The 15,153-nt window shown below is 45.9% G+C and overlaps 1 protein-coding gene across 1 annotated transcript; it reads left to right on the top strand.

Annotated features, from left to right (window-relative positions):
• The first annotated feature begins 6,216 nt into the window (after positions 1–6,216).
• Positions 6,217–14,415, top strand: CDCA7 (cell division cycle associated 7). Its single transcript, XM_076340600.1, has 10 exons — positions 6,217–7,167; positions 8,080–8,205; positions 8,616–8,726; positions 10,246–10,497; positions 10,918–10,995; positions 11,747–11,935; positions 12,361–12,501; positions 12,943–13,092; positions 13,674–13,810; positions 14,122–14,415. Exons 1-10 carry the CDS (start codon positions 6,217–6,219, stop codon positions 14,150–14,152), a joined length of 2,166 nt encoding a protein of 721 aa, XP_076196715.1. The 3' UTR covers positions 14,153–14,415.
• The last annotated feature ends 738 nt before the right edge of the window (positions 14,416–15,153 follow it).

Raw genomic sequence — 15,153 nt, 5'->3', positions numbered from 1 at the left:
ACACTGCTATGCTCCCAGGAATGGTGGTTTTCAGGGCTGGGGTTCACAGGTATCGTTGCTGCTGGTTGATTATTTCTGTGAAATGCTAGAGAAAGCAAACCCAGTTCCTGTTCAGCTGGGAGGGGAGAGCACCCATTCACGCCTCCCCCCAGCGCTGCCACGGCTGAGCTAACACCCCGTGAGAACCTGCTTTCTTGCTGCAATTGGTGTGAAACAGGGATAGGTGTTTTTGGACATTGTTTACTTTTTAAAGTAAAAGTATTTACTTTTTAAAGAAAATATTTGCTACTGCAGTTTTGCTCTTTCTATCCTGCTCCCACTGACTATTTTCTAGCAGTTGGGGCCATGTCTGACAGCACACACCAAAACCCCACACGCTGACCACAATCTGGCAACTTGCTGAGCTGATTTAAGGAGCAGAAGTTGCCCAAACCCTCTGCGTCCCCCCTCCCTCCTCACTCAGAGCAACAGCCCCTGGCCGGGGCACCCCTTTACCACTGTCCTCCTCTCCAGCTCAGCTGATGCTGCTGAGGATCAAACCCCTAGTATTTTAAGACTTTCTATAAACTTGCTGCCAAGAATACTGGACCATGCATCAAAGATAAGCACTTGATTTTTTTTATTGTGCTAGAGAATGCACTTTGACCTAATTATTATTATTATTATTATTACTTTAGGCTGGGAAAGACGGGCAGTTGCTTTTGTAAATGTGGAAAACCCCCAAACCGAGAGACCTCCTGACATCTCATGTCACTAAAATGGAACCAAATAGCTGTGCTACTTCTGAAAATTACATCTGACAGAATTATTTTCTGTATAAGTGTCCACCATAGAAGGGTTTTTACATAATTTTCTTATCTAATGAAGTGCCAAAGCTTAGCAGTTCAAGCCAGTTTGTTGCAAAAAGTTAGAGGTTATGGAGGAGAAGTCTGTTACGGCAATAACACTAATAAGGGTCTGCCAAGATCATGTTTGAGTACGTATAAACACAGAGCATTTGAGATGAACATCTCGGAGGACAGAGGAACGCTGCTGGGAGACAGTGGCAGCCCGGGGTGGCTCAGAGCCAGGGGTAAAGTGTGCGGCCCCTCTCTGCAACTCCCACCCCAGCACCACCTACACTCCCCCCAGCTGCATCCCACCGCTCCTGCCCCAGCTGCCTACCTGCCCCCAGGGTCGGTGCCTCCTCCCAGAAACTTCATGAGGCGGTTTTGCAGGTGCTGATGGACTACAGACATGAACACTGTGCTATGTAGAATGAAGTGGCTTAATATGCCTGGGGCTCAACATATACATTTATTTTCCTGCCTTAGCAAGGAAAATGCCCTTGGTGAGGGCTCCCTGCAGCAGAGAGAGGGCATTTCCCTCATGCTGTGAAAAAACACAAGAAGGGCCTGAAACCTTGAGGTGTGCCCTGGGGACCGCCTGGCAGGCAGTAGAGAGCCCCAGGGGAGGCTTTCTACCTGTCCCCCTGCGTCCTCCCTCCTGAGGGAGCTGCCAGGAGAGAGATCCCTGGGGAGAAGGTTAAGCCACTGCCTGACCTCCCACTCCCATCCTCTCCCAGCAACCGCATCTCACTGAAGGCTGGTGGAGGCGATGCAAATCAGCATTCACAAAGAGGCAGTGGCAAAGCTTATATAAAAGGGCAAAAAACCAGACTGCAGTAAGCATGTCTGATTATTTTCTGATAGCCTCCTGTTTCCCACAGCTATGCATTTGCAGAACATTTTGTAAGCAATTTCTTTATGATGTGACTTAATCTATTTTGTGTTTTCAAAGGAAAATATAAATCAAAACCCAAGAGTGAAAGGGCTGGGATCTTGAGCTTTTAAAAGTGGCTACTCTCTATCAACAGCTACTTTTGATCAACATTTTTTGCTATGCATTTTGTGGAATGACTATACTCAAATGAGCATTATAATTACACTCCCATAATGTGCATCACAATGCTCTGGGCTCCGAATGATCTGCTATGACGTATACTTGGAATAATCATTAAGATTTCTATCAAAACTGACCACATTCAGCCATGCTTTTAGTGCGCTGATGAATATAGGTTCCTAGAGGCATTTATCAACTGCACTTTTTCTCTCCCTGGGCTGTATTTATTCCTTTGGTTTTCCTCCTCTCATTCTTTCCATTTTTATGGTCTCACCAGTTTGTGTCAAAGAAACACGGTATCGAATAGGATCAGACATGACCACCTTCAATTCAACATGCAGGATGCATTTGCACCCAGCCTTTACTAATAAGGAAGTTACAGCAAAGCACAAGGAGATACAAACCTGTTAAATTAAAAGGGGAAAATGTATTTTTCCTTGGAGAGAGAAAAAAGGAAAAAGATACTAATTGCATTGTGGAGGTATTTTGTGGAGCTGGTACAGTTGGTCTTGGCTATAAACTGCTTATACACACTAAATATTTAAATTTACATTTATTGTACAAATTCTGGTTCTATTTATCAGAGCACAATGTCGAAGCATTTACAGTAAAAAAGTACTTCATCAAAATTAATGTCCAGCAAACATGTAGAGGTCTAATTATAATTAAATCTCCAAATGTGGCCATCCTCCCGCTTCTGTATAAGAACAAGTGTCCTTTCTGGGTTGCAATCAATAGCAGGTTACCTGATTATACACCTTATTATGTCTTGTATAGTAGTGTTAGCCACTGGAGGGTGACATGTGAACAAATACATATGCTTGATCAGATCTTTTACAGAAACACACCTTTCTAGAGAGAGAAAAACAATTAGTGTGTGTTATAGGTTACCGATTTACAATTTACATCATAAATCAATGTCTGATTATTTTAATGCAAAATGTTTTTAGCTTCATTTTATTGCACTAACAGTTTCAATAACACACTGTAATTTGCTCAGATGAAGAGGTGATTGGACAGCTCTTACAGAAATTTTTAATTACTGTCATTAGTGTCTGCAATCTTATTCTTTTCTATGGCGCTAAGATACATGCTATTACATTGTGCTACAGGTACTCTGTGGTCGTGAGAATCCAAACCCTCCCTTTCCACTGACAGACTTGCATCTATAAATCTGTGTCACTGTGCATGTCCCATCACAATGCTTATTAGCATCACACAGGCAATAATTCATGTATCCACATGCTATTTTAGGCAGGTAGAAATGTATCGCCCCAATTTAAAAAAAAAAAAAAAGGGAAACTAGAGCATAAAGTGTGTTGTCCATAGTTAAGATAGGAAGTGTGTAGAAGAGCCAGGGACGGGGCAGCCGGAGTCCTGCCTCCAGAGAGAAAAGCTGTGTTGCAATGCCGACAGCTGAAATCTGTGGGGTGACATGCAGGACAGCGCTTGTCCTTCATCCCGGGGGAACAAAGGTCACATTTACTGTTTCTGACAATGGAGCTATTGTTGTTGGAGGTCCATGTTCTTGCTACTGCTGGAAGCTCCTAATATGTAAACAACTTTGATTCCCCTAGATGGATGCAGAAAGCGTTGCATGCTCAGTCTACTGCACATCCCTCTAATTTCAGCTGATTTCCTTAGCAGGTCTTCCAAGGGCCGCTACCATGTACTGACAACTCATTTCAAGGAAAGATGAGAATTTAAGAGACTATTTTCTTGGAAACACCTGATAAAATACTCCAGATAATCTTTGCTGACACGTGAGCCCTGAGGGGTGAGCTCACCCTGCAGCTGGGCAGCAGGGGACACAGAGAGGCTGGTAGCACTGGACAGGCCATGCAGGACCTGGACTGGGGGACCAAACGGGCAGGGATGTTTTCTTCCACTCACGTTAGCTGAATTTGAGTTAAATGTGGCCGAAAATGCAATGCTCACCTGGGTTCAGCTTTGCATGTCCTCAGCTATTGTAAATAGCTGGATGTAGGACAGTGGTGCTGCCTACATCTCGACAAACATTAAGAAACTTTTTCCATCATGGTAAAGCCAGTTGGTAAGTTTGTTCTGCCCATCCACTGGGGGCATCTGGGCCCTGCAGGGTAGAACAGGGGCACAAAGGGCATGAAGATGAAAACAGGGGAAATGACAGCGGCGCAGGTCACAACAGCCATCTCCTGAGTTACAGATCTTCATTTTCTGGTACCTTGCACTGTACCATGGGAAGGGAAGCCCCTGCCCTCCACATACCTCCCATTTCTCTTCTCCCCTTCCTGCCCCCTTCTCCCCAGTTCTCTGTAAAATATCTGAGCTGACATACACAATTTTCAATAAATCAATTCTTTTTCACATATTAAAAAAAAGCTGAAAATACAGTTCACAAAATGTCCTGTCCGGTTTCCCCACAAAGTCCCTGCTCTGGCCTATTAATTTTAAAGCCATTTGACTATCTATGTTGTTTGAAGAATGCTGTTTCCATTAAGCATTAAATGGAAAATTAACTGCAGTATGAAGTATGGATTCAGCTAGCCCCATCAGTACTCCATAACATTTCATATGATGCTCTTAAAAGCTGTGAAGGTTGGCTGCTTTTCTAGTAAAATCCTAATAATCACGATTCAAGATGTTAAGGGCTGTTACTGTTGAGAAACTGGATCTCTTCTTCCATGTAAGTAAACTAGTATTTGTAGATTTTTTTTCTGAAAGAAGTAAAACTGCATCAAATTTCAAGAAACATCCCCCATTCCCAGCTGAGCTGTCTTGGTTGGAAACCATCTGGGTGGCAATCCTCCACTAATGTGGATTTAGAAGAATCGAGTGTGGTCTGGTCTCTGGAGAACTGGGTTTAGTTCATCTGCTTTTGTGTGTGCACTGAGAAGCCAGCGGTGCAGGTAAGTATGTAATTACGGGCTTATTTAAAATGGAGATTCTTTTACATGACAGATTGCAGCACGCACAGGAAGAATAATGCCCACAGAAAACAGAAAACCTCCGCGAGGGTTCTTGTACTCTTTTGTGCTATACTCTATTTACAGGCTTTGGCTTAGAGACGATTCATGGTTTGCTTTACACAGGCGCAGGTTTGCGTGCGGGCTGCACGTGCCTGGGGCCTCCTTCCCTTGCGCCGACTGCAACAGGGACTCGCCTGCAGTTGGGAAGGCACCTGGAAATGCTGAGCAGCTACAGTTGCACTGGTACTGAGCCCTGCTCAAACCGCAGGATAAACAGAGGATTACAGCAAACACCGGGGCCACGAATCCCATACAGCTTCTTCAGGGCTTCTCCCATTACTACTGCTGCCGAATACCGGTCGTGCAGCAGTTATTTTGCTGTGTTTAATAGCTGTATTTGACTTAATACGGTATTACAAACGTTACATAAAATGGTTTACAATGACCGATGATCAATTTTCTTCTGGCCTGTCTTCAAGTAATATTTTGTTTGCAAAGAGCAACGCAGCCAACTTCTTTCTAAAATCCTGTTGCACTGCTGTACTCCCACGGGAGCAGAGGCAATGAGCGTCACCCACCATCTCCCTCCTACCACCGAGCTGCACTGGTGATGCACTGGCAAATAACGCTTCATTTGCTGTGACAGCACAGGAAAGCGTGCGTGTTGCTGGGTGGGTTTTTTAACAAAGTGCACTTTCACTATCCCGCTCGGCAGGCAGTGCTGAACGCAGGGCCCCGAGGGGTGCAGGGGGCCCCGGGGGTACGCGGAGGCTGCCCTAGCCCTGGGAGCAGCCGGACACAGGCCCCTGCCTTTCTTTCGTGGAGAAACCCCCTCTGTCCCTGAAAACTGGCAGGTTTTGGGGTTTTACTTCAGAGCGGTGGAAACAAATCCAGGTTTGACATATAAAATTAAAAACTTTTTAAAAGAGAGAAGGAGAGTTAAGAGACTACGTGGGCTCCCCCGGTCAGGGGCCCTGGCCCCTCATCCCGCCGGGGCCGCTCGGCACGGGGCAGCCCCGGCCCCCGCGCGCGCGCGCCGCCCCCTCTCGCACGCGAGTCCCGCGGCGTTCCGACCGGGAGCTTTTCCCGCCACAGGGCCAGGCCCTTGCAGCTCCACAAACCCCGCATCGCGAATAGAAGAAAAAAGAGGGACCCCGCACTAGCCCCTCCGGGGGTGTCCCGGGAAAGCTAAGGAGCTCCTCAGCAGGGGTGGGCGGGCGAGCGCGGGGCGGGCACGCTGGGTGCCCGATCCCGAGGGGGTGTCAGCTGCATCTGCCAGGACGCGGGCGCTAACGCGGGAAAGGCGCCGCCGGGCCCCGCCCCCCGCCGTCCCAGCCGCTTTGGCGCGAACCTTCAGTTCCCCGCAGCTCGCCCCGCCACCGCCAGCATGGGTCCGCCGCGCCCGCAGGTGAGCGCTGCTGGCGGCGGGGGGCTGCCCGCCGGCCTCGCGGCACGGCTGCGGATCGCTGCTGCTGGCGGCGGGGGGCTGCCCGCCGGCCTCGCGGCACGGCTGCGGATCGCTGCTGCTGGCGGCGGGGGGGCTGCGGCGCTTGCGACTGCGCCTTCCCGGGGCCCTGCGGGGTCTCGCGGCCGGGGCAAGCCGGATTGCGGGGAGGCTGGTGGGGTCGGGCAGGGCGAGTCTTTGGGCTGGGGCTCGCCGGGCACTCCGGAGGGAGCGACGTGGGGGCAGCCCCGCCACGCGGACCGGCAGCCGCGGTCTTCCTGCCCCGCCGCGGTGCTAGGGCGTCCGGGGCTTCGCGCACGCCGGTGCCCTCGCCCGCCTGGCTGGGATAGGGGGCCCGGCTTCAGAGCCGCGCTCAGCGGTGGGCAGGCGGCTGTGGCGGGGGGCAGCCGGCCCGGCGACAGCCTCCCAGTGCCCCCGCCTTCTGCCTCCCGCCTCGCAGCTGCCCCGGCCGCCGCTACGAGTGGGGGCGCGAGGGCGGCCGTTGGGCGGTGGCGCGCGGCGGGCTGCTGCGGGGGAGAGGTACCTCACGGCAGGGGGGAGGCGGCCCCGCTGTGCGGGCGTAGAGCCCACGGTCTCGGGGGAGCGGGGCGGAGGGGGTCGCTGTGGGGCGCGGTGGCCGGCGGCCCCGCCGTGTGTGTAGGGGGGCGGCACCATCTTAGCGGGAGCGGGAGGCGGAGCAAGCTGCCCGCGCCCCTGGCCGGCGTGCGGGGCCGTGCCGGTGGCCGTGCCCGAGGGGGGAAGGAGTATATGCGTGCCGATGGCGGTCCCGGGTCCCCAGCGGGTCCCGGCTGGACAGTGCTGGCCGGCCCCGTGCTGGAGGCCCGCCGGTACAGCCCGGCTTGCCGCGGCGGGGTTTCTCCGGCTGGGCGCTCCGTCAGCCGCGGCAGGTGACGCCAGAAACAGCCCCTTTTGTGTCTGGGGCCGCAGCCGGGCCGGGCCGGGAAGCTTTTCTGTTCCTTGTCAGCACCAGCAAAACTGTGAAGCGCGGGCAAGCCTCAAGAGTGCTGCGGTGCCGCTCCAGCGAAAAGCAGTATGCTGAACGGTGCTGGGGAGAGGACGGAGGTCTTTAAGTTGCTCTGGCTAGTTACTGTTTAAACCGTATTTAGAAAATATTTGGCCCAGTCGGCTGGGCCTGTGAACTGGTAACAATTATAGAGTGCTTGACGTGGGCAGCATCTAAGTGTGGGTGCAGCAGGCTTGGCCTTCAGGTCGCCGCGACCCTGGGCAGGTAAAATGGGTCATTGCCAGTAGAAACATCCCCTGGGAAATGAAAACCTGAAGCCCATCAAAAAAGGTATTTCAACCTGGTAATAAAATCGAAACAAAATGGCAAGCTGCTGTGTCCAGAACAGTTGTTTCAAAGCTCCTCTTCTATGTGGGTATGATCCTTAGTCCCTTTCTTAACAGCTGCAGTGTATTTAGTGTTTGCCTCTAGGTACTATTTGTGTACTTGTACTTTTTTCCAGCATCGTCTATAATGAGTGGGGAAAGATATGATTTTTGTGTATATTTCCAGTTGGCGGTTTGCATAAAAGAAGTGTTTCTAAATACCGAACAAAACTTATCTATAACAATGATGGGAAATGTATCAGAGCAGAAACTATTCCTGTTTCTAACTTTGGGAATTATTTCAAAGCTGATGATAATTCTGCTGACTTGTATTCAAGACTATTAAACATCCTAAAACGTTCAAACCTCCTAAATTTCAATTTAAGGATGTTCTTAGAAGCTAGCATGCTACAGTAGGTCTCTTTTATTAACGGTGTTGCCATTGTCCTTTTGCAGCGCCGAGGTTGTTCAGGAAGGAGAAACTTCACAGCATTCCGAAATACGAAACTGATTCCCATGGAAACATCCTCATCCTCCGATGACAGTTGTGACAGTTTTGGTTCTGATAATTTTGCAAACACAGTAAGTACAACACAAGAACAAATAAAACTGAATGTGCAGTGCTAGTAAAGCTTGCAAAAATGTAAAGCTGGTAAAGCTAGTAAATGTTTTGTGCACTATTAAAACTGCTTGCTCTGCTTATGTTTTTGTATAGTAGTTATAAATCTATGCTATATGTTGTAATTTCATTTCACTCTTCACTTGTGCTTCTAGGTGGTAATTGTTGGAAACAGATTAGCTATTTATTCTAGCCTTTGAAATGTCACCTAACCTAACATGCCTGATAATTTGCAACTGCGGTTCTGAAAACCCTTGTTAAATGCCTGAACTATTTTTTTTCTTTATTAAAAAAGCTATTTGCTTATACTGCACTTGTAAATGTGAATCATTTTCTGTACAACTTCAGTTAAAGGATATTTTATTCTTCACAGAAATGCAAGTTTAGGTCAGATATTAGAGAAGAACTGGCAAAAATCTTTCATGAAGCCTCTGATGATGAATCCTTCTGTGGCTTTTCAGAAAATGAGATTCAAGATGCATTGGTAAGACAGTTGATTTTATTTTGCAATTTTAAATTTAAATTCTTACACATTCTTAACTGAAAAATAATGGCAACTTCAGCTTGAAAGTCAAATGTTGTCAGAAAGAAGTATCACTTTATTTAATTCAATGTACAGTCTAAGTACCCATAGTTTCATTTTTGTCTGCGTAAAAAGCCCCCAAGCTCCCGAGCTTTGCAAGTTCAGAATAAAATCTGCCATATGGATTTTGAAATACAATACCTCTTAAAACTGTTCTTGCTAGATGTTACTCTGTTAGACTCTAACACTTCTGGTTTCCTCAATGTGAAATGTTATGCTAGCCCATGGACTCCAGCAAACCTGAGAAAAAATTCTGTATATATTGACACGCAGTCAGATCTGCTGCTGACAGCGTAGCAGGAAATGCTGTACTTCTTTAGCAGTAGAGAAATTGTGATAGGTGGTGAAATACACCTTCCTGCTTTTCCTTGACATCAGTGCAAGAGCAGTCTTACTGCTTAAAAAGACCAACAGTTGGTATTTAGTAGAGAAGACAGAAGTAGTACTGTGTTTGGCATAAAATAGGTTTGTCATAACTTCAGAACATGCCGAGGAATGACTAGAAAAGAATAACGTCTGGTTGGAAGAGGATGTGTCTGAGTTAAATAATACACAACAGTAAAGAGAGTAAGTAGGAGACAAAGCTGGAATAGATATGTAAGAAAAAGGAACCAACAACTACACATAATGGGCAACCAGAACCACACACCTGGTTTAATAAAAACCCTGTGCAAAGAAGGATTGCCATCTGAGACTGATGGTCTATGCATATGAAGCAGGAAGCCTGTTGTTACCTACGACCAAAATAAGACTGTCTTATTGAGTCTAAACCTAAAAGTCAAAGCCTATTGCAAAATGGGCTTTTAACTAAAGAAATTAATTTCTGTCCTCACTGAACCCTTGGTTCTTGCAAAAGTTGTAAGCAAGGCATCAGAATTCAAAGATAAGAAAATATTGGGATTTTATTCATAATTATTTCATTGACTGGCTGTAGAAGGAAGTTTTCACTTGCTGTTGTTGATAGCGTGAGATGGCTGTTCTTGACAGCTTACAAACGGGTTTGACCCTGTGCTGAAAACTTTGTAGTGGCTTTTTTTACAGCCAAATACAGCATGTTGCAAAATCAAGCCTTTTAAAGGCAATTCTCCTTCTCACACACACAAACTATCTTTGCTATTAGACCTGCAAGTGACAGCTAAGACTGCTGCAACTGAAACCAAGCTGCTTTTTCTGAGGTGTTGCGGCAGTACAGTGTGGCTCTCCCTGAGAGTTTTTTTATCCCTGTGCCCCCCTCTCCTCCTGCCCTCTTCACACCCACACCCCCCCCAAATATACTAGAGCACTATGACTGGAAATTTAGATTTCTTGATTTCAGCCAGATAGCCTCTTTAACCACCCCCAAACAAAATATCGTCGAACTGTATTTAATTGCAGAGCAACTCACTTGGGTTTATGTGCTTCCATTCTGGTTTGTTAACAGAAATTGGAATCGGATTCAGAGGAGAATGATACAAGTGCTGAAAGTGAGGTAGCTCAGAGAAGGCAAAAATGCCCTATTCCTCTAAAAGTAGCCATGAAGTTTCCACCTCGAAGATCAGAGAGGAGGAAGGGTGAGATGGAACATCTTCCTGAAAAGCTGATGCCTGCTCCAGATTCAGACTCTGACTCTGAAGAAAAGGGTGCCATGTTTTTAGAAAAAAGAGCTTTGAACATAAAGGAAAACAAAGCAATGGCAAGTACTCAGTGCCTCCCTGGGGGCCCCACCTTCTTCCCCCCCTCTCCTCCCTTGACTCTTAGGGGATCTCTTTGGTTCTTCAGGTTAACTCTAATGGGAATTATGTGAATGCATTAAGAAGAATTTACATTCCTAATGTTTAAATCTGATACTTTATGTCCACTGGCATGTGAAAATCCATAGGCTGCAAGCCTAAAGAATAGGGCTTCAACATATTAATTTTGGGCACTTTCAAATTACTTGCAGTCACTAGAACATAAATAAGACATAAAAGTAAAAAGTTGAAGAGTGACTGCATTTCCTATAAGTAATTGTACTTCTAACCAATTGCTCTAACCAATTGCCCTAATCTAATAGTCTGTAATAGCACATAAACACCCTTTTAAGGCTCTGCTTCCTTTTTCTTTCCTTTGTTAGCTTGCAAAACTAATGGCTGAGTTGCAAAATGTTTCTGGTATCTTTGGTGGGACAAAGTCATTACCAACTGTCAGTCATGTAAGTATAAACTTACTATATTTGCCTTCAGATTTCTGAGAGTCAAATTCTGACGTTACAAAATGGAACTCTCAGTTAAAAAACTTAATAAACCATGTAAATCAAAGTCCAGTTCAGAATTTTATTGCTTCCTAAAACAGGCATCCTCATTGTGCAGTTCTCTTTTGATTTGCCACTGTATAAAGCAGAACAGATTAATTTATAAAGGTTAGGTGTCTCCACAGGCCAATAAAACCAAACAAAGTGCTGTGTAAATGTGTATTTATACAAAGGCTGAAGATAAGGGGGGCAGCTCAGACTTTGAAGCTCAAGCCTGAATATTTTGTGAGTTTGGAGCCTTGAAAAAAACCCTGACATTTGGCCTAACTAGGTCCTTAAAGGTTGGGTTGTGAATCGGCAGTGTAATGAATTTCACTGCTAATTTACCTGTAAGCTGTGTGAAGATGGGAACAACACTAAAAGTCGTAGCTCCTCATAGACGTGGGTTCTGCTGCTCCGTGGGGGAATTAATTATCTTATACCTGCACGGACACAAACATGCTTTTGACTATTTCTCTGCAGCTAGCAGAATGCCCAAGATGAATTTGCCTAGGATGTTTTTACCTTGTGTTTTCTGATTTGTGACGGGAGGGGAGACTTCATCTTTGGGAAAGACAGAAGGAAGGCATATCTTTTGGGGGAGGAATTCATAGTAGGGACAGGAGCTGTCTGGGTTTTCGCTGTTTCATTAGGGGCTTTTAAACTTTACCAGGGACCAAAGCGACTTCCAAGACGTTCATTGCCCAGAAGTGCTTTGAGGAGGAACCCAGACCGAAGTTCTCGGCCTCACACAAGATCCAGGTCCCTGATTGAAGGTCCTCCTACTCCTTTACCAGAAGAGGAAGATGATGACCGGTACATCTTAGTGAGAAGAAGAAAGATGTCTGATGAATACCTGGAGGTATGCTAAGGTTATAGTTCTTCTGTTGCAGGTTGATCACGAAGGTGGTTTTGCATCCCTTCAGGAAAATAACAATTCATACAGAGTTGATCAAAATTATGAGTATGCCATGGCCTGGGAAGAAGTACAGAAAATAGCATGTTGTATGTGTTCTCCATTTCCCCCCGCCTTATCCTTGAAAAATCACTTCCTTTTGCACTCCAGCAGGAATTAAGCAAGATCCAGTAGCATTTCTGCACCCTGAAGGTGTGACAGATCAAGTGAAGGTGCTAAAGCTGCATCCATATCATATGTCTTTGCAAAGATCTATAGTCTCTTGTTTAAATATATGATGAGTATTTGAGACTTTACTTCAAAGATTCCCACCTTGTTTATGTAGAGTTTTTGCTGAAACTAATACTAAAAGTATTGTCTTCACTATTTAGCATGAAGCCCGAACTCCCAGGAGGGGTCACCGTGGTGCCATGGCTTTTCCACACATTGTGCGCCCAGTTGAGGAGATAACAGTGGAAGAGCTGAATAATATTTGTGGATCTGCAAGAGATAAAGTATATAACAGGGCCATGGTAAGTATATTCCAACTTTGTGAACTGAATATTTTGTGAAGTCATTTTCTTGTTATTCCCTGCTTGTAGTTTAGCATCAAATAGAGCGGACTCCCTCTCACTGAGGGGAAGGATGTGATTTTTGGGAGAAGTATGCCTGAGATCTTGAAATGTCATCTCTTACCTTTCCCTGAATTTGTAGAATGGCTTTTACCAAGCCAGTTAGCTTGCTTTCACCCTGGAACAACTGTAGTACCTAGGTGATACCAGCTGAGGAAAATGATTAACAGACACTGAAGATGCATTGTTAAAACAGTCTTGGTTCAGACTTGTAAGGTGGCTTTCTGTTTCAGGATAAGTACTGCTAGCTGCCAAAGAGATTGCTTGTTAAATGCTCTATTCCCCTAACTAAAGAGCCATCTTTAATGTCTTGTTTCCTGAACTACTTTCCCTGTGTTCTAGGGATCCACCTGTCATCAGTGTCGCCAGAAAACCACAGACACCAAGACAAATTGTCGTAACCCTGATTGCGTAGGAGTACGGGGCCAATTCTGTGGGCCATGCCTCCGCAATAGGTATGGGGAAGATGTCAGAACGGCATTGCTGGATCCGGTAAGACAATATTGAGTATTGGCTTTATTGTGTTTAGCTTGAGCAGAGAGGTGCATTGGTTACTCATAGCGAAAGAGTTTTAGCAGGGGAACTGCTTACAGTGCTGTAGTACATAATGCAGTCCTGGCTTGATTCAAACTGAATCGCGGAACCTTGTGTTGTGTAGAACTTATTGTAGTTACTACTTCTGTAGCTTTATTTGCAGGAGTAAACTACAAGAGCAGAGCAGCTGCCAAAATATATTTGAGCATCAGAATAGTGTTCTCTTTTGCCTTGTGTTAGTGCTTAATGCCCTATGGAAAGGAACTGTGTTGTGGACAAAGTGCTGCTGTTGTGGAAATGGTGCAGGAGTTGAGCAGAGTGGAATGCTTCCTATGGTTATGTGCAAGGCAGGCAAAGGAGAATTTAATCCCTTACAGACTGAAGAGTTTGTACTCTTGCACTGGTTTAGACAAATTCTGCAGCGCTGATGTTCACCGCAGAAGTCAGTGCGGAGCAGGGTCCTCTTTTAAGTTGCGGGTGTGAATAATGTCTGGCATTCCAGTTCAGTTAAAAAGGCTTGTTGTCTGTCTTTTGTCTAGACCTGGAGGTGCCCACCGTGTCGTGGAATCTGCAACTGTAGCTTCTGCAGACAGCGAGATGGCCGATGTGCTACAGGTGTCCTGGTCTATCTGGCCAAGTACCATGGCTATGACAATGTCCATGCCTACTTGAAAAGGTAAGTTTGTGTCAATGGCATGGCTCTGCTCTAAGTGGGATAAGCAGCTCAAAACTGGGAGAGGAGAGCTCTCCACATCCCAATTTGTCAGGTAAATCTCAAGATCAGTCCATGTTGCCTTTAGAATCTGAGATTTTGCCATGTGATTTTTCTGACATGTTGGTTCTTACCCAAAACAAGTGGTACATCCACTCTGTCTTTTGGCTCTCAACTTCAGCTGTGTTTATTGTCAGGGCTCCCACTAATTTGTCTAAAGAGTTTCCAAACACTGTTTTGCTACAAGCTAACTCATGTTTCTACTTGTCTTTCAGTCTGAAACAAGAACTTGGAATGGAAGACTGAAGCTGTGGCTGCCTTTAAATGTACTCTTTGACCAATGTCATATTATTGCCTACAGTGAATTGTTTAATCAAATGAGATTACAAAGCCAGTGCCTTCCTTCCCTCCCCTTTTGGGTAAAAAAGGATAAAGAACTTTCACTTATCTCAGTGCAAATCATACTTGGGAAAACTGTTTAATGAAGGTCTTTGCCCACAGGCCATTGTTTTCTTTTTAAACAACTTTGCAAATCAGATAGCATCAGTCATTGCTTTCATGCCGATAACTTTCCCTCCCCCTCCCCCCCCCAAAGGAGATGAGGCTTTAAGCCATTAGTTTTATTTATGCAGTGATCTGTACTGCAGATTTATTTATGCTTTGAAGTTGATCACAAGAAGATAAGACATGTTCTGAAAATTCAGGGTACTGTTCCCCACAGAACCAGGCTGGGAAAAGTATGTGCTTAACTCCAGGCCAACTTCTGCTGCAATACAGACTCTTACTGAACATAAATGATCAAATAGAAGCTAAGAATTCTCTAAAACAATGCATTCTTAAGTTCAAAAAGGAAGCCCTAAAAGTTGCAGCTGAGCAGTCTCCAAGCACTAATATTTGGTTTTATAGAGTAGTCAAAGTGCACATTGGCCATTTTAAGGGAGATTCTCCAAGAGACTTAAAAAATGCAGCAGAAGCAGTTGCAGGTGGCACTTTGTATTTTTGCTCAGATGAGAGGAGGCCACTGCTGAAAGCTTCCACAGCACCAGCACTAGCATTGCCTAGTGATGATAGTGATGTGGACGTACTGGTATACATTGTGGAGTGACCACTGTCTAAAACAGAATGTACGCTTTGTTAAATTACTGGGTTTGTGGATTCTCTTCTCCCTGCTCTTGCTGCAGCTGCAGAACTGCTTCTTTGCAGAATTGGCACTGGTCCTGGGGAAGAGGGATGCCTCCAGACCAGGGCTTGGTTAAGTAGAGGGGTAGTGGTTCATGTGGCTGTTGGCCAACTGCAAGTGGGTGAAA

This window comes from Aptenodytes patagonicus, chromosome 6 (genome assembly GCF_965638725.1).
Source record: "Aptenodytes patagonicus chromosome 6, bAptPat1.pri.cur, whole genome shotgun sequence".
NCBI classification, from domain to species: Eukaryota; Metazoa; Chordata; class Aves; order Sphenisciformes; family Spheniscidae; genus Aptenodytes; species Aptenodytes patagonicus.
Note: the sequence above shows the minus strand (reverse complement) of the source record. Positions and strands in the feature narration are given on the sequence as shown.

Bases quoted from the DNA above. Each gene is read 5' to 3' on its own strand.
- CDCA7 (XM_076340600.1), top strand. From the start codon at position 6,217: ATGGGTCCGCCGCGCCCGCAGGTGAGCGCTGCTGGCGGCGGGGGGCTG. The intron at 11,936-12,360 runs GTATGCTAAGGT...TTCACTATTTAG, and splicing joins TGTCTGATGAATACCTGGAG to CATGAAGCCCGAACTCCCAG. The intron at 13,811-14,121 runs GTAAGTTTGTGT...CTTGTCTTTCAG, and splicing joins GTCCATGCCTACTTGAAAAG to TCTGAAACAAGAACTTGGAA.